Source organism: Protopterus annectens, chromosome 11.part0 (assembly GCF_019279795.1).
Source record: "Protopterus annectens isolate FY-2018-M chromosome 11.part0, PAN1.0, whole genome shotgun sequence".
In the NCBI taxonomy this organism is placed as follows: Eukaryota; Metazoa; Chordata; order Ceratodontiformes; family Protopteridae; genus Protopterus; species Protopterus annectens.
This window is the reverse complement of record NC_056745.1, coordinates 348,986,155-349,006,305: the sequence shown is the minus strand read 5'-3', so window position 1 is coordinate 349,006,305 and position 20,151 is coordinate 348,986,155. Positions and strand designations below refer to the sequence as shown.

Genomic DNA, 20,151 nt, shown 5'->3' with positions numbered 1-20,151 from the left:
AAGGGAAGGGCTATGTCACCGGCATTGGCACACATATGTTACTTAGGTGAGGATCGCAGTAGAGTGGGGAGAGGGACATACACCCTGCTGTTAGCATGTTCAATGTCATCCACATTGCAGACTGCATATATAGCACTGTGTGGTTGTGCCTATCATGTCTTGGTGGGATTACATGTGCAACAGATGTGTTACCTGTACAGGGACATACTTCCTTGTGTACAGTCTTGTACCTGTACTGCATCAAAACCAAAGGCTCTGTGTGCTGTGCCCAGCCATGGCATGTGTACCACCCACGACACTCACTGGTGTCCACTGTAGAAGGCCTGCTGATGCCACTACACCCATCAACCATGTGGCACATGGACAAACACAACACAGTCAGAAGAGATACTGGTGACAATACAACATTGTTAACTACAGCTATGATGCATCATGGCTGCACAGCTACACCTTCCAAGATATTAACATTTCACTTTATTGCTGACAACATGCTACACATCATTCCATTGCTACACTGTTCTACAGTCACCCTGTGCATCAGCACCATGTTAGCCTGTCCCTGCATTGATGTTATGGATGTCAGGGAGTGGCACAGGTATCATCATATGCACAGGGTGTGTTGTTGGTTTGGCAGAGGCCTAGACTGAGCCATACAATTGACAACATTTGTGTGTGTGTGAAAGGGCTGAGTACTGTTATGGGCCACTGGTGATGTCATGTGTGCAGGTATGTGGTTGCCCTAGGTTTGTTGTTTATGTTTGTGTGTCTGCATGCACACAGTTCCCCAGTGTGGCTGCCCTATACAGGGAATTGTGAGACAGCTGCAGACTGTACCTGGCAGGGTTTGCAGTTCACCATCTCCTTCCATGGACATGGGACGTGTGCCTGGAAGGGGTGCTACAGGCAGTATCAGGTACAATGCCAGATTGAGTACTGTCCCCCTAGTTTGACAGATGTTCACTGAATCCAGATCCTTCTTTGGACTGGCCAGGGCCAAGTGCATGTGGTCTGCTATGACGGTTTGTGGACAGCATCCCCCCACAGTGCTGGGGCTGGTACTGCCATTACAGGAGCGGCTGTGACTGATGAGACATCTACGGCGACCTCCAGCTGCTGGTGTTTCTGGCATACGTCCACTTGGCTGTTGCAACTGTCCCACCCTATCCCGATGCATGGACATGACATTGTGGATTAGATCCAATGTCTCACCCCACCATCTATCCATGACCTCTGTGTAATTATGGATGGCACCTGCTAGGTCATGGATGCTGGCAGTTACAGAGGTGTGATGAACCCTCTGTGCCCTTAGACCATGCCTGGTGTACCGTTCCATTCATGCCTGTGCCTCCATGACAGTCTGGAACATGCGTGTGGTTGAAATAGATGTGGCACATCTCCCAGGGGCATGATGACCAGCAGTGCTCCGACAAGCACCCCTGAACATCTGCCTATGTGATACCACACCAGACTTCTGGCTATGGCTGCTGTGTCCTGACACATGTGCCATGGATACCACACTGTCCTGGCCAATGCCAATCGTAGGTTGTCCCTCAGCTAAGGCCATTGGTGATGAGGTATGTAGAGGCAGTGTGACTGTGTGCGTGGATGGGGTAAACACGATTGGGTTGTCAATTGGTGGCCCAGCAGCAGTCCCTGATTACACTTCCAGTGCCTCAACACACCTATCCTCATGGTCACTGTCTGTATCAGTGACATCAGATTCCCTGCGGGGGGGGAGCCCCAACTCACCCCTGTGAAGGGAAAACCGGGAACAGACTGTAAGACTTGTACATCACTGCTAAACAGTACATATATGCACACATACACACACACACACACACACACACACACACACACACACACACACACACACACACACGTGTGTGCAGACATGGCCTCACATACACACATACACACATGCAGTCAACATAGAAGGCAACCCATACACTCCATCAGACAGCACCTACAGACAGCTCCCAAACCCCCATAACACACACAATAGCAGGCGATGGTGCAGTACAGTATGACACACAAACATGTAATTACACATGTCAGCATGCAGGACATGTGTCACTCAACAGCATGCAGTGCAACTGTAGTCAATCCCCTTTGCCAACATTATACTTGGCTGTAATGCATGGCTTCTGTTAGTAGGTGATGGCCCTCCCCTTGGAACTCACTGCACCCATGTTCACAGCATTGCTGTGCATCTGTTAAGCACCCCGGCATGTACTGTGCACCATACCTCACAAGTGTACACACCATTGCAGGATGTGTATCTGTGTGTCAGTTGTGTTTCCGCTGCTGCTCACAGCCTCTTTGCATTTCTGGATCACATGTGGACACGTGTTTAGTGAATGCTTGATGTGTATTCACAGATGTCATCAACTGTGGTGCATGTATGAGTGACAGACTAACATTAGACTGACCACAGACACAATGTACTGTACATATGGTGAGTGTAGAGACCATTATTGACCATGATTGAGCCCTGGCTGATGTTGCTTGTGGTACACATAGGTTCATAGGTGAGTACTGGTCTATTGGTCTTGGGGCCTACATAAGCCTAGCCACAGGGGTTCCCAGCCATGCACCACCCACTAAAGTTATTCTCCTGTGCCCCTGTCAGGCTGTGGCACAGACATTCTACCCAGGGTGAATTCTCTGTTTCCCATCCAATTGTCAAGTGTTTCTGTAAAGAGGGCCAATGAGAAGCATTGCCTCACATGTATGGGTAGTCTGTTCCAGAGTGTGAGGATTCCCCGGGAGAGAGCCCTATCCCTCCAGTATGTTCTGTGCAATGTGTTGATGAGGTTTAGGACCCTGGAGCATGTGTTAGCAGAGGGAGTGGGATGCCTTTATGTGTAGCATGTTCAACTGCTCTGTGTATGACATAGCTGTGTATGCTGGGCAGATGTCAGCTGTGCCTGGGCAATGTGCACTAGAGTGTAGCCACAGTTGTCTGAGATGGACTGTGTATTGCATGGGTTTGAGGCTGGTAATCCCATTAGTGTGGGGTGTGCTCTGTCAGTGTACATGCACAGCATGCATTATGGGTAGGTGTGTTAGATGTGTACATGACTTACACCTTCACTATGACATGCACAGTGAATTGCCAAACATAACCTTAAACCATACTCACTGGCATCCAGCCACTGCCTTGCTGGCATCCCAGAGGTACCTACATTAAGATGGGATAGAGTTGATTTTAGTGGCCACAGCTGTGGCATTGCTACAGGGTGGCTGCAATATTACAGTACAACAACAGCTGAATTCCACAGTACTACTGATTATGCATTACCGCTTATCAGTACTACACAGCAACATACCCCACATCTCACATATGCATGATCTACCTGTACAGATGCATACATTACATTAGTCTGCTGATATGCCCTGGAACCTTACCTGCATGCTCTATGGCTGGTGTGTGTGTGTAGCGCCCACCACCATGACTGTATAAGTCTGTAGGTCTTGTGGGTGGGCAGGTGCTACCAGGCTCATGAGCAGCTCCTCCACTCTGGTGAAGGGGGATGGATATTATGCCCCCCCACCCCGTTGCAAGGTAGTCACCCTGCATGACAGTGGCACGGCAACGTACTTGGCAGAGCAATTCACTACAATGGTGGTGGACCTGCTCATATTTATGGCTGTGCATCCCCACCTCATTCACCCTGCGGACCACATCATTCCACATGGCTGTTCTCTCCTGCTGGTCCTGGCTTGTCCATGAGAACAACAGATGGTAGTTGTGGATGATGCTGGTGATTATAATTTCCTTCTCAGCAGCACTGTAAGCGGGTTTCCTCAGGTGCGCCATACTCCCTGAAAAACATAATGATGGAAATATGTCTGAGCAACTCATATGTCAAGCTTACCATAATACAATACACATATCAGTCTCTCACCACCATATCAGCTCCAACATAATGTTCACACAATGGTAGTGCTATGTTTCCAGTATATGTACCATTGGGTCATATATTGTATTGTACAGCACTTTCTGCTATGTGTTTATAGACATGCTCCCTGTAGGGACACCAGAGTTGCAAGGCTGTTACAGGGTATTTCACCTGCATGCCATTGTCACTGCCACTATGTTTCCACATATGCATGTGGCAGGCCTGCTATATGATTGCTACACATCTGCCATTCTGTGATATTGGGGATATCTATGCATGGTGTTGGACATGTTCTGGGATTGTGTGGACTATTACAGCAACATATGTTCCATTTAAGTTACACACTAGTATGTGTAGGGGTTATTTGCCAGCAGGAACACCACTCCAACCTAATGTGCACATATTACCAGTCCACATCACATCCGTGACCCACCATGGAACCTCATTATCTACTTTTCCATCACTACCTTCATGTGGAACCACCTCAGGGGATGGTGCCCCCCCATGGAGCACACACAGACATATGTCTGTCACCCAGTTAGGAACATCTGGACCACACTCATGTACCCTGTTTACTTCACAGCTGAACTGTTCTGCCTTGCTGCAACACAGATAGGTGTCACATGTGAACACAGACCAACATTAAGTGGTATATATGGTGACAAACTTTAGATAAACATATTATACTGCTATGGCAGTTGGGCATGCTTTGCTAAACTTTAACATGCCTGCAGGTGGTGTGGTCTCTCACCCATGTGTCAATCATGGCAGTATTAATACCCCCACCAGCTGGTGGTCACAGTAATTTACAGAACACAGATATCATGGGTCACATCTTTGCCATTCACTGCTGGTCTACACATTTGACAGGTATGTCCCACTGCCCACAGGGACTAACACTACTGTCCAGTGCAGTTGTTGAGCAGAACATCATTACAGGAACAAGTACTGATGGTAAATATACATCCATTCACAGTATACATCCTATTATTCTATGCCATATACTACATGTCAGTAAATGCATATCTGTTTCACATACCTGCTATGTTTTTTCCACTGTAACACAACCCTGAGCTTTGTGACCTTTCTTGAAAGTTTTTTTTTCCTCTCTCACTCTCTTTCTCTCTCTTTCTCTCTTTCTCTCTCTCAGTCTCTCCAGTAGAGTGACTGAGCTGGTTTGAATACATTGCAGCATGCTTTTGTTGGTATTGCACATGATCAGGTGGTGGCCTCTGCAGCAGTCAATGTCCACCAGTTGCTAATTGCATGCAGCCTGCTGTGTAGTACTTCAGATAACCACTGTCATGGCAACCCTGTACTATAAATTGATGCCTTCTGTGGGCGTTGTCCCTTCACCTTTACAGTATGGATGACATCCTTCCTGTGTATGGACATCAGTGCTACAGAAAGCAGGTAGCAATACCTCTTACAGCAGAACCTGCAGACACAGGCCAAATTCACATTTGGGTAAGATTCCAGACCTACAGACAGCATGAGTAGTGTTGTTGTGTGCATTGTATCTTGCTGGTCTTACAGGGTTTCTGTGTACATGGTATTTTTTCATGGAATGTTGTCTGTCTGCATAGCTCTCAACAGGGGGATTGGCTGTTAGGTTTTGACTGTGCACCACACAGGTATTGTCCCAGATATATCTGTGGCATTATGTCTGTTGAGTGCTATCAGTACATGGCTACATCCATTTGTATTTCAATGTCGTAACCCTGTATAAGGGTATGCTACAACGAATCCTGTAACACCAGCAATTTCCAGGGTGTGTAACAGCAATAATGCAAATATGGCCCTATGTTCCTGCCTCAGTCCTCCACATATATGCCTGTCTTTGTCCTGCTGTGATACAGGAAGGGTTGTTAGGTAATGGCCTATCATTATTTACTGCTAGCATTACTGCTATCACCCCAGTCATGTCATGGACTCCCACACCAACTACTGGGCCAAGTCCATATATATGGGGGCAACAGCTGGAAAACACATATGTGCCCTTTTACATTCTAGAGGTAAGTGTGTGGTACACAGTGTTCCTTGCCCTTGTACAGCCTTTTATGGGGGGTTCTATGCCATTAACCTAGGCTATGGCACCTTTTCAGGAATATATCTGAGGGTCATTCAGTGTGATAGTGAGATGTTAGGTTAAGCAATGTTATGTACAAGATACAGTGACATTTACACAAGTGCTACTTTTCCCCCTAAGGCTTGACTACAGGGTGTAATAGGAGGCTGCTGAACTACATCTGTAATTGTTGATTGTTACGTATCCTGAAGGCAAATCCTGCTTCTACTGTTGTACTAATTGAAGGCCTTGGCCTGGACAGCATAGTATGGTATATATACACATTGCTTGCATCTACTGTTTTGTGTGGGCCTTGCATTCATGACTGATTACATATTTCAAACCTTATGTAGTGTCAGTACTGACATACATTATTGTATAGTACACAAATAAAGGTTATCTGTGTATGCATACCTGTGTGTCCTGTCATGTCTTTTGAATTGCGGGTGGGACTATTTTTAATGTCAGTATTCTCATGTGTGGGAATGGTTGCCACACTACACATTTCACAGGTGCCAGTTGAAGGACTTGTGGCTGAGGGATATACTTTGCACCCAGTACTTCCACACTACTTCTACATATGTATGGCTACTGATAACGTTTTGTGTGTATATGTATATGTACATATATATATATATATATATATATATATATATATATATATATATGTATATATGTATCTATAGATATATACATCTCTCTCTCTCTCTCTCTCTCTCTCTCTATATATATATATATATATATATATATATATATACATATGAACATATGTAGGTACCTATATACAATTGATGTTATATGATTATTTGTGTATCATACATTAATATATATATATCTACATATAGCTGTCTATCTGTCTACATTGACAGATATGTATCTGTCCATATGTCCATGCATGTTCGGCTCATATTTTGGCCTGTTCCTTATTCACTTGGCAATTGTCATAGATGATCACAGCATTGAAGTCAGTAACTAGACTTCATCTCCTTCTACATATGGTTTCTAATACATATAACTGTGTAACTAACAACATTTTAAGTGTATCAGAGCATTAGCTGACATATATCCCTATTTGTTCCCACAGTGTGGCATACTTTGTCCAGACTTCTTGCATTAACAGGCTGTGTGGTGTGATAATAATACATTTCCTGTACTGTTGACTGATTGTGCTGCATGTTATGTTTGTGAAAACTTCAGGTTATGTATATCTGCCATGGTTTACAGGTAAATCACTTTGTGTATGGAGTGCAGGGTGCTGGATTCGAGCCTTGGAGAAGCAGTTTATTTTGTTGCTGGGCAGAACAAGGGATGTTGGATACAGAGTGATTATGGCACTTTTAAGCAGTTGTAAGTGGGTTTGTGCGAAGGTAAGCACTGCCAACCTCTGCTTATGTTTTCTTACAGTGAGTTAGCTTCAAATTTCTCAACCTGTGTAGGCAATGCTTACCTGCACGCAAACCCACGCAAACCTGCTTACCACTGCTTAACAGTGCTTACTGCCGCTTACCCCGCACTAATTTCTTTAAAAGAAAACAAAAAGGGGTTGATAGGAAAGTGGTGAAAAGCGGGGAACAAAGAGGGAAAGACAGTAGGGAAAATAGCTGGGCTTGTGCAGGAAGGGTATAGAAAAAGTCCATAGCTGCCCATTTCTTTGACAGCAACAGCTGTCCATATACACTATATTTGCAGGTACTTTTGGACCCTCAAACCCCTGGGAGAGGGGTGAGAACAACATAGATTCATTGTGATGCCAATTAGACCAGATTACATGTGTCCAGTGGACACATGTGTGAAATGAACAGCTATGTATGGGGCAAGATTTTTTTGTGGGAACAAATTGCCCTTTTGTTTTTCAGGTGAGAGTGGGATGTTGGGGAGGGGTAGTAGGTATATTTGGGGAGGTAGGTTGGGTAGGTTAACAGACAAGACAAACAAGATGCATACAGGGCCGATATATGACACATGTTGGGGGTAAACACCTTGGATGGGGAGGGGTGTTTGGAAGTCGCAAACCCATGAGCTCCCGATGAGAAACAGTGGGACTGAGGTCCCCACCCATGGGCAGTCGTCACTGCACCTTTATGGCCCGAAGGTGGCTGTGCTGGGTAGGAGGGGCAAGCTCACCCTCTAATAGCACCACTCAGCCCTCAAGTTAGCGTAGCCACTCTTCATACTCCAGATCCAGCTCCTTATGCACCCCAGCCCGGACCTGTTGATGGGTGGCAGGTTCCCCTCTGCGCCTACTCTGAGGGGGGACAAGCCCCAACCTCTGCAGTGGTTCCACCCAAAGTTGGTTCAGGGCCCACAGAGGAGGATGTCCCAGGCTGGGCCCCAGATGTGCTGGTGCCCAGTGCCATGGCCAGCTGAGGTGGAACAGGTGAGTCTGCTGGGATCGGCCTTCTCATATGAGCTATGTTGTCACAGGTTTATGACACATATAGATTAGTAGTCAACAGCATTCAGGATTAGTTATAACAGCATGCATAGTTATTCCCATTAACCCAACACACCAGATTTAACACAGTTGCAGAGCAAGCAGAACACATGCATATATGGAACAACAGTGGCCATTACAGGAGCATGCAGGTTTCATTGATGGCAACAGGCCACCAATATGGGTGTATTTTCACATGGTACATGCATAGAAACAAATGTGAATATTTATAAACTATTCGGACATATGTCCTAACAAAAGTTTGGAGTGTACACATACCAGTTGAGGAGTGTCATTGGGTTATTATGTACATATGGTAGGGGTGAGAGAGAGAGTTCAATTAACAACTAATATATCCTTGTAGTTTTCACAACATTCTTAGTCACTGCAGTGGTCTTTCCGTTACATGAATTATTACACTACACAATGGCCTTATATTGTACACTGGTATGTTTATAAATTATTATATACATGACCTGTGTCTTACATACAGGTGTGACAGGCTGCAGGTGTTAATGCAACATATGTTGAGAATTGCTGTCATACACTTTGGGTGAGGTGCTAGAATAACAGTTTTATTTCCATATACATTCTCTGACTATGTACACGTTTGACTATCAGTTATATGTCATTGACAGCTGCCTACATTTCTTGGATCATCACACTGGATTTTCAGGGGAACAGGGTACCAAGCTAGTGATATGGGCCATTCATCTGGACATGCTGGATATATTGGAACACTTGTGGGGTATGAATATGCATACAACTTACAATTTGAACATTCTAGCAAATTCTGACTGTTGGGTGTAATTATGCATACAGTTTCTATCTGAACATTGTATCAAAATCTGTACATTCGTGGGGTATGATTATGCATACAACCTAGTAACACTCCCAGGATTCAAACCCCTGCTGTGTGTGACAAAATCTTATAGCTAACATCACAGTACACTGTGCTATCAGGAAATTGATGTAAAGCTTTTGACTGTTTTCTATCTAAGTCTCCCTAACTTGTACAATATAACTGACCTCTTGGCACTTCCAACATTGTTATGCAGGACTTCATGCCCATTTTATCTGCATACCACGATGTGGGTGACACTGCTTAAGATACAACAGTACTATTTATAGCATGGAACAGTTCGCCAACATATGAGAGAAGAGTAAACAGAAGCACTCCAGGGGTTATACCTTTATTCATAGACTATTACACATTTATTTCTACTGGTACAACACCTTCTAAGGCTCTTATATTTATTTGTTATGACAGTACATGCAGACTGATTACTAACCTGCCTCACAATGCAGCCTTTGCAGCCTAGCATCATGGGCTTGCTGGTTCATAGCCCGCTCATCTGCAGCTGTCAGAGAAATGCAGTGATATTTAGCTATACCTATCCATAGTATACACAAGCTAGGCAATTATTTACTGCTTAGTAGAATGCATACTTACTCAGTACTGGGGCATTGGGCATCTGCCGAGACTCCTGGATCCACTGTTCCAGTACATCCCTCCTCCACTGGTTCAGGTCAGCATGGTGGTGCCTCACCTGCTCACCAGTCCAGGGGATACCTGTGGCACTGGTGAGGTCACAGGCGAGACTGCCCCAGGCCTCCATTTTATATTGCAAGCCCTGGTACTGGCCCTGCAGTAGTCTCTGATCATGGAGTTTTACTAGGAGCCATACCATGATTTTTGACTCCTGGATGCCCCAGCGCTGCACTATAAATTGAGTGCCTTCACCCACACCAGCCATTCTGCCTGCAGTAGGAAGCTACAACCAGTTATGGGTAGTATTCCTGCCTGTGGGGTTTGAATACAGCCATTTTCCCACACTTCCCTGTGACTGGCCACTTTTGAAAAGGCTAAGCTATGGGCAGACCTGCTTACATGAGGTTGGCACTGTTTAAAGAGGTAAACCACTAGGCAGATTTAATTGGCTCCCCTACACATTGCTTACACTTACTAAATTGAGCTGTGCTGCAGTTAGCATTGCTTAATAATTAATTAGCACTATATTTGCCATTTGGCAATGATTTATTCTTCATTAGAGGTTATATATGTGTCTGGTATCCATGATTCATGTGTTCATACACTGTATTGGAGACCTGGGGACTTCAACAATTTATTAAAATAACACCTCAAGTCTATGCTTACTGCAGTACTCCAGTTCACATATTTATGTCCTGTGGCAGGTTATCCAACATCATACTGTACATAGATTCAGTTCACATGTTTGGTTTGATTTTCCTATGGTGAGGATTAGTTTGCTGATACCTCATGCATGTCTATTGCTATGATGGCCTAGTGGTTAACTACTGTGACTATAGTGTACAGGGTCCTGAGCTTGAGCCTTGTAGAGGCAGTTTATTTTGCTGCTGGGCAGAACATGGACCGTTGGATCCAAAGTGATTAAGGCACTTTAAAGCAGTTGTAAGCGGGTTTGCGTGGGTTTGTATGATGGTAAGCACTGCTAACCTCCGGTTACAGTTTCTTACAATCAGTTAGCTTCTACTTTGCTTAATCTGAGTAGGCAATTATGAGTAGGCAATTATGACACTGACACTTCACATGTGCATTTCATGCGGTACTCCAGTTCACATTTAAATGTTATTATGTAGGTTATACAAAAAAGATGTAAGCTGCTTTAACCGTAGCTAAGCGATGGGCACACCCACGCACCTAAGGTTACCTGTACTCAGGGTTTAAAAAAAAATAAATACAAGGGTTTATTCATTTTATTTCAATGTACTTTTGCTGTTGAACACATGGGGCTGTTGGTGGGGATATGCGGACACCTATGTGCAGTCTCTCTCATTTATTTACACTTTCTTCTGTTCTACTTTGCAGAGGCGTGTTTATTCTGAGAGCTCTGCTCTCAGACATGCCCCCTGCACTCCTCCATGCTCAGTGTAGGATTTGGAGCTCAGGCAGCGCGTCTTCATTAATATGCATGGCGTGCTGCCGTCCTCCTCTTAAACTGCCGCTTACGTGCAGAACTAGTTAAGTCCTGCACGGCAGATTAGTAAATCCGGGGGTATGTTTTATACTATATTGTTAATAATGAATTACATACAGCCATACCAAATTAATTATGATATTTAGCTGATTACAAAAAATAATGCAGTCTTAAAAGCTGCCCATATGGTATCAGATAGAATCCAATTACCTTAATTTGATATTTTGCATCTCTTTCTTTAAGCAATTATTTATTTAGCATACAGTTCTTGTCTGACACTGTCTGTGTTTAAATTTTAAATTTAAGAATCATTAATGAACAACCAGAAAAGGTTCATGGTTCTACTTAAGTGTTAATACTATACTTTTGCAAGGACTAGTAAAGTAAAAAAAAAAAAAAAATGACAATTCTCATCCAGAATTTATTTGATGATTAGAACTATGTAAAATCTTTGCTATTGAAGTTCTCCTTTATAATAATGCAGCTAGTAATTACAGAAACCCAATGAGTCACATACAACAGATAAAAACTAGACTCTGCTTAGCTTAATCTCAGCAATTGGTTACCATTAGCTTCCTCGTAAATGGAATTATATAGATATTAATAGCTGCAGTATATCTATCTATCTATCTATATATATATATATATATATATATATATATATATATATATATATATATATATACACACTATATACACACACAGTGGATATAAAAAGTGTACACACCCCTGTTAAAATGCCAGAGTTTTGTGATATAAAAAATGAGACCACAATAAATCATTTCAAAATTTTTCCCACCTTTAATGTGACCTATAACCTGTACAATTCAACTGAAAAAAAAACAAATCTGTTGGGGAAAAATATAAAAAATAAAAAACATACAATAAGCTGGTTGCATAAGTGTGCACACCCTTAAACTAATACTTTGTTGAAGCACCTTTTGCTTTAATTACAACTCTTTCTCTCATATATACATATCTGTATGTCTATATCAGAGTGAGTGTGTGTTTGTGTGTGTGTGTGTGTGTGTGTGTGTGTGTGTGTGCGCGTTTAGGTAGCTATAGATATACATATCAATTCTTAGATTGTAAAATTCAAAGAAGAGACAGAGACAGTAAGGAAAGTGCAACCCTCACCTTCTTAGTCTTCTGTGAATGTAACTACCATGACAGGACACTGGTGATCTTTTAGTTTCAGTGTTCTATGTGTCAATCAACTATGCAGTGACAGACAGGATGACTCCCAGTTATTATATTATGCTGCACGAATAAAAGAAAGCGAGACTGATTATGACTAAGCAGGATGGTAAGAAGACTAATTTAAGAGCAACATGCATACCTAATGCTAAAATGCAGTATTAGATATACATACATTTTTCCATTCAGTATTACTCTCTCAGTTTTTATTGTTTATGTGTAAACTACATAGTACCTATATTTACCAAAGGTATGCATTCTCAGTTGTTATCAATGTCTTGTATTGTTTGTAATGTGTTTTTTGTAAAGGAGCTTTTATCCCCAGGCCTTCACTGATAAAGGGCCACTGGCCAAGTCAGACATCACTGCTAAACAAGTGTAAAATAATAACATAAATAAATAAATAAGTAAATAATGAAATACATAGAAGAGTCAGGAACCAAACATTATGACGTCACTCCTGTAAGCAATCCCGCTACCACTAGGCAAAGGCAGCCACTGATATATACACATAAGTATACCTCAATAAAAATATAGAATAACAAACTAAGAGAACAACATCAATGTTTTTGATTAAGCTAACATTTTTTGCGTAAATGCAATAATTATTTATTACTTAAGAATTTGTAATCCATCCAGTTCCATGAAAATGGAACAGTAATTGGATAAACTATATTAAATCTAATACGACATTGCATTAAACCTTGAGTCTTAGGCGCTGTATTAAATCTTTCATGTGTCTCTTTTTTAATACATCTGCAGCTATTTTTATGATATAGGCTTACCAGAGATGGATTTTTCATGTGTGTTTTTAGTTGTGAGATGTACATGAAAATAATCAACAACAAAATGTTTTTTGTGCACTAGTTTTCGCAGATGGACTTAGAGTAGGCAGGGATGGAGTAAGGTTCGGGGTACTCTTGTATGCTTTGTATGACTAAATGGCATTGATAGGGCCAGCTTCTCAACTAAAAACCTCTTGCAGTCTTCATTTTAGTGTGTTCTAAAGGTAGTCATAGCTCTAAGCCTCTGATGATTAAATTAACCCATAGGAATTTTTAATTTAAAGCAGGAAGGGATTCTTTTAAACTGGTAATAAAACTATTTAAACAGTTTGCCTTAGTTAGCATTTTATTGTGGCAGTCCTCATGGGGTGAAACATTTTTTAGATTGCTCTGAATATAAAACTCCATATTTCACAGTGAGTTTTTATGTCTCTTATCCTTGACAATAGTGCACAGGGGGGTGGGATCATTCATTTGACAACAGTGTACAGGGTGTGGGATCATTCATTTGACAACAGTGCACAGGGGGTGGGATCATTCATTTGACAACAGTGTACAGGGTGTGGGATCATTCATTTGACAACAGTGCACATCGGATAGGATCATTCATTTGACAACAGTGCACAGGGGGTGGCATCATTCATTCGACAACAGTACACACGGGGTGGGATCATTCATTTGACAACAGTGCACAAGGATCATTCATTTGACCACAGTGCACAGGGGGTGAAATCATTCATTTGACAACAGTGCACAGGGGGTGGGATCATTCATTTGACAACAGTACACACGGGGTGGGATCATTCATTTGACAACAGTGCACAAGGGGTGGGATCATTCATTTGACCACAGTGCACAGGGGGTGAAATCATTCATTTGACAACAGTGCACAGGGGGTGGGATCATTCATTTGAGTTGCTGTCATTCTTTTTCTTCCCATTTTGGCTTTTCCCGTTAGGAGTCACTGCAGCAAAACAACAGACTGTAGAACAATTGGCAGTGAAGTTTTACGGTGTTGAATTGACAGCCCAGTGCCCAACCTTCCACAGAAGGCACACAAACACACATACTCATACCTAGGGCCAATTTAAAGTGTCCCGTCCACTTGCAGAAAGTCTTTGATATGTGGGAGGAAAGTGGAGTACCTGGAGGAAGCCCACATGGCCGCAGGAAGGACATCCAGACTCCATACAGAAGGCAGCCCAGCTGAGAATTGAACTGGAGAACCTCTTGCTGTGAGGTGGCACCTCTAACAGCTGCACCACTGCAGCCATCCTAATTTGAGTTGCTGTCATTAATTCTACCAGATTGATAGACAATTGTAGCATGCACCCAGGAGCTGAAAGACTTCCCTATGACATATTAATAGTCAACATCTGAAGACTACAAAAGTTTCATTGTTTAGAATAAATTCCTATTGACCTCCACATGTACATTTATTAAACAATCATATAGTAAACAATTGAAAGTAATTTGGATTTTTTTAAATTTTGCATGAATAGTGTGTGGACCTAGGGGAATGCAGATTTCTTTATTTTTGTAGATTTATAACAGATGAGGCTTTCTTTTTTGTCATAGTGTTAGTGCAGCAAAGACGATACAAATACAATGAACAAACTGCATTTTTCACACTGTCAATATGCCTCATGCAAATACGAGACAAAATTAGGTTACCTTGTTTTAAATGGCTAAAATATGGAACTAATCTATGAGAAAAACAAATACTCCATGGCCTGACCTGGTCATTAATGCAGCCATAAGTCCTAGCTTGTCCAAACAGACAGACTCTGTAGAATCTTAATTTCAAATTCTAGCTAGAGTGGAGATGACATTTAGCAGTTTGTGGTTACATTGGAGCTCTGCCAAGCTTCATGGTGTTCTCTTGTAAGTATGCATATAGGTGAAGTATAATGCTACTACCTGTATGGCAAGTAAACGCAGCACACTTTCAAAATTTTTACTAGTCAATAGTCATCAGTTTGAAATATCAAGCACATTGTTAACTAGATTTGGTTAAATACAAAAAGGTTTCAGAATGGGGCAACACACATAGCCAGCCACTCAATCCGCCACCATTTTAAAGACTCCTGACTAATTTGTCTTTTAAAAATCAAACTGCAGAAAAGCTGTGTTGGATATGACTGCATTTTATTTCTAAAAGTGACTAATCATTTCTGCATTTGTTGTACTAACTATATACTTTATCAGAAGCCATTTTCCAAATATATACATACATACATACATATTCAGATATACATACATAGAAATGTTTCAAGCATGGGCTTTAATACCCTTCCAGCCTATCAATTTACCAGAACAGTTCTTCACATAATACGCAGATAGGCTATTCTTAAAAATATCGAAACTAGTGCTTGCTTTAATTTAATTTAGTAGTCTGTTCCAAGTCTGTTCCAAGCATCACCTGCTTTCTGAGAGAACCAATTAGTACACTTCTCATTCCTTTAACATTTTCTACATAGGTCATCTGACGATTCTCTACATACTGTTTCCAGTTTATTCATGCTTGTTTTCTTATAAGGTTTCCATATTGTTATTCCATACTCAAGTTTGGGTCTAATGTAATTAACAAGCAATGACCTCATCATTTCTCATTTCTTACAATTTATATATATTTTTTCATTAACCAATTGGTTGATGCAATTCAAAAACTCAAAGCTGGATCTACCCTTATACCCAGGTCCTTAAATGAAGCTACAGTTTTAATCCTTATGCACTGTACTGAATATTAACGTTTCAATTTATGTCTCCGAAATCTCATATGCTTAATTTTTGAAGTATTTATCAGCATATTATTCTCCTACACCCTAATGGTCAATTTAGTCACATTCATTTTTGTAGACATGACTGATCTGTAGCATATACAATCAGTTTACCCAATTTCATGTCATCTATATATAGGCCATAAATAAAAGATAGGTCTGAAAGATACTATCTAAATAAGTATGGGCCTAAGACAGAGCCCTGTGGGACACCCTGACTGTAACCAAGAATTTTACCTGTCCAACTGCTGTATAATGTTTACAATGTCCTATTCGTATGTCATGCAACTATCCATCTTATCAAGAGAACATCAATATCTAGCTGTTCTAATTTATTGATCAGTGTTTTGTGTATGACTCTGTCAAATGCTGAAGTTAAATCTATATAAATTGCATCACAACAAAATTTTTCATTCATAGCTTTTATTATATTGTTATAGAACATCATGTTGCAGGTGGTAATAGATGTATTTTCAACATATGCATGCTGACATATGGTTTTATGTCCCAAAATTTCCATTTCTGACAATAACTTATCCAAAATTACCTTCTCCATTATTTTCCACAAGAGGAACATAAACTTAAGGGTCTGTATGACTCTGGGTTTATTCTACTCCTCTTTCTAATAAGGACAGTTTTAATAAGTGCATGTCTCCCATGTTGAGAAATCTCCCCATATTTATATACTACCTAGCAAATAATAGATATAACGGTACTGTAAGTTCTTGTTGAACTGTTCTCAGGTCATTATTGCTAAAGATAAACTGTTTTGCATAAGATTTTTTAAACATATCTATAATCTATTGTGTCTGTGAATACATTTTAGAATCTACACACAGCTGATCAATTTGTATATCTTTACTCCTTCCAAATCATATGTATCTGTAAAGTGGTATCCTGTTATGCTCAATATCTTTATGTACATTTTTTTTGTTGATCTAGTCTCACACTATGCTTAATTTGTTTGCTCAGCTTGTTTATTTCCATTTTCAAAGTTGTAGCACAACCTCTGTTCCATTTCTTATATTTTTTTGTCTTTCACCTTAATCGGATATCATGTTCTTATGGAAATATATCCACCTGATGTTATATGCCTAGATCCTGATGTTAAACATTTTTTGATTTTTTTGCACTCAGGCAATTTCTCTTTCAAAACTTTACATATTCTTTCTGCAGTTTTTCCACTCAATGCATCACTCCAACTAGTTTTACATAGTGACTGTTTTGCTTCCATATAATCTGTAATTAATCTTCTATGCATTGATTTAGATTTCTGTTTGGCAGAATTATCTAGCAACAAATTAACCTTTGTAACCCCATGATCACTGCATACCAATGATGGTAAAATGTGACATGTAGTAACTGTAATTTCTTTAGGAACACAGACAATGTCTACTATGTTGCATGCCCTGATAGTTTTATTTAAAAATGTAGCAATTATTGTTCCTGAAAATACTTTGTGAATAATTTCCTTACTAGTTCTGTTGAATCAATATCTTTCCAGTCTATTTCTGGAAAAGTTAGTACCCAGCCACCATTATTTCTCCCTCCTGTGTTTCATGCAAGAAATGTATGAATTTATCTAGGTCATCAGCACTTGACTTCGGTGGTCAATACACTCCAACACCTGTTATATGTTCCAGAGTTGTCTTTACTGTCACAGTTACACAATTTGTAGTATTGGTGTTATCACTGAACATGTAATAATTACAGGTCTCATAATTATCTTTAATCCCCATCATAACACTTCCACCTGATTTTTTGTTATAATGTCTGTTACAGTAAAAACATTTATACTCTGACAAAACTAGTTTCCAGTCATTGTTCTTTAACCATATCTCACAAAAGATCCATCCATCAATCTTACGTGAATGTACACATTTTCCAATAATAAACCATATTATTACTGCTCCTAGCATTAGCAACAATTAGCGATGCATCAGATGTTGCTTTCTGTGGACTATTTAATTTTCAACCTGGCAAAAATCCTGCCTTGTGTTTCTCAAATATTGCAAAATATGTACTGCAAAAATTCTCTTCCCCAATCCTGACAAATGTACGCCATCCTGTCTGAACACATGTGCACAAAAAAGCTGTCACCATAAGAGACATTTGCTAATCTCCAGAAGCTTTATGGCCACATGATAACAATGTATGTTTTGTAACTTTAAGGTGTCAAACAGTTTGTGGAGTAAAAATAATTGCTCAACTCTTCTTTGATCAGATTTTAGGGATTTTTGTTATGATGTTTTTCATTTCCATCTCATTATAATGTTGATGTTTTGCCAAAGCATTGCTTCAGTCTGAAAGATGCTGTAACACGCACATAACAAACTGAAGACTTATACTGTCTACCACATTCCCATGTATGTATACCATAAATTATCAAACGTGTTTGAGGATGACAATTCTCAGGGTAGGGGAATTATTCCCTCCCCCAGGGATGTGCAGTGTCATAGTTAGTATATATAATTAGCAGGGAGTGTACGGGGTTCAGTGTTGCTTCCTCCCCCTAAAATGATGTTATACAATGGATGTCGTTTTGTACACCAGCAATACTGTGCTCCCTGCTCTCATACATTGTCACTATTATGACTCTCAATGTTGAATCTTTTCAAATTTGTCATTGTGGTTAGTTGACTTTCTAATTTAGACCAATTTTATATAAATATATATATATATATATATATATATATATATATATATATATATATATATATATATATATATATATATATAAAGGTATGCATATACATATATATATATATATATGTGTGTGTGTGTGTGTGTGTGTGTGTGGGTGTATGTGTGTGTGTGTGTGTGTGTGTGTGTGTGTGTGCATATATATATATATATATATGTATATATATATATATATATATATATATATATATATATATATATTATTTACCTTTGTCATTGTGCCGAGTTATCCTTGAAACACCTTAATAGGGACCATGACAAAGCCCATTTACCTAATTATCAAAATGTAAATAAATGCACATCAGTTTTCTATACTGTGACAGCTGTTATCTTAAAAACTGTCTTGCAGTATTCTGACATTCTGGAAAATGTAATTATTTGATTACTGACTTGCTATCCTACTGATGGATTTCACTGTTATTATGAACCATAACACAGTAGCACGATAAACAAAAGAAGCATTTACAAATGCATAGTCTCAAAGTTATGAGCCTGATGGAACACAGAATAAATAATTAATCAGGACAGAGTCAAACTGTTCTCTGGATTTTGCTGTTATAGTTATTTTATGTGCCTTGAAAGTTTGGAGTTGTATTTATCCATGGTATAATATAAGGAAAACTGTGTGAGGAACCTAGAGGTGAAAGTTTAATTGTTAAAGGCTATGAATGAATGCTTGAACTTGTATTATTCTCTTCACCCTGCTAGTAACATTCTCAGTGGGATGCTGTCATTCAAAATGTATAGATCAACTTCTAATCTGTGAAGCACTTACTTACATTTTAATACATGTGCCATGACCTAGTAAAAATAATGTTGTTTTTCTTACCTTAATGTTTTTTAGTGAAGATGGGTCAAAGAATGAAGCCTTTCATCATTCTCTTCCTGAACTTGCTACTCTGTCAGTCCATATTAGCTCCTCCCCCTCCTGTGGATTATGGTGATTCTGAACTGAGTTTAAAAGATGTAGAACAACTTCTGGAGCTGTATGACTATGAAGATGGTTTGACAATAGACGAACCTCAGGTAAGGCTCTTTTTCATTTTAATTTCCTTTAAAGTGAGAAATTAGGAAAAGAATAGCATCAGTGCATCTATCATTAAATATATTCAGATATATCTTTGCCTGTCCAAGTAAAAAATTTAAAAAAATAAAAAAATAAATAAATAAGGGTGAGGGTTAAGGAGAGAAAGAGAGAGACAAAAGAATGGAAACAATATATGCGTTCAGAATTTGGTGTTATAGAATTTTTTTATTCTATTTTTAGTGCTTAGTAAGCATCTAGTAAGCAGGTATGCCACATGAAATTGTACTACATTTTA

General features: G+C 40.0%; 1 protein-coding gene across 1 annotated transcript in view; it reads left to right on the top strand.

Annotated features, from left to right (window-relative positions):
* LOC122815386 (epiphycan-like) overlaps nt 1–20,151 on the top strand; it is a 365,285-nt gene that overhangs the window by 131,707 nt on the left and 213,427 nt on the right. The window contains exon 2 of the mRNA XM_044087852.1: nt 19,674–19,855. Within this exon, the coding sequence (XP_043943787.1) occupies nt 19,679–19,855 (177 nt within the window). The 5' untranslated portion in view covers nt 19,674–19,678. The remainder of the gene's footprint in view (nt 1–19,673; nt 19,856–20,151) is intronic.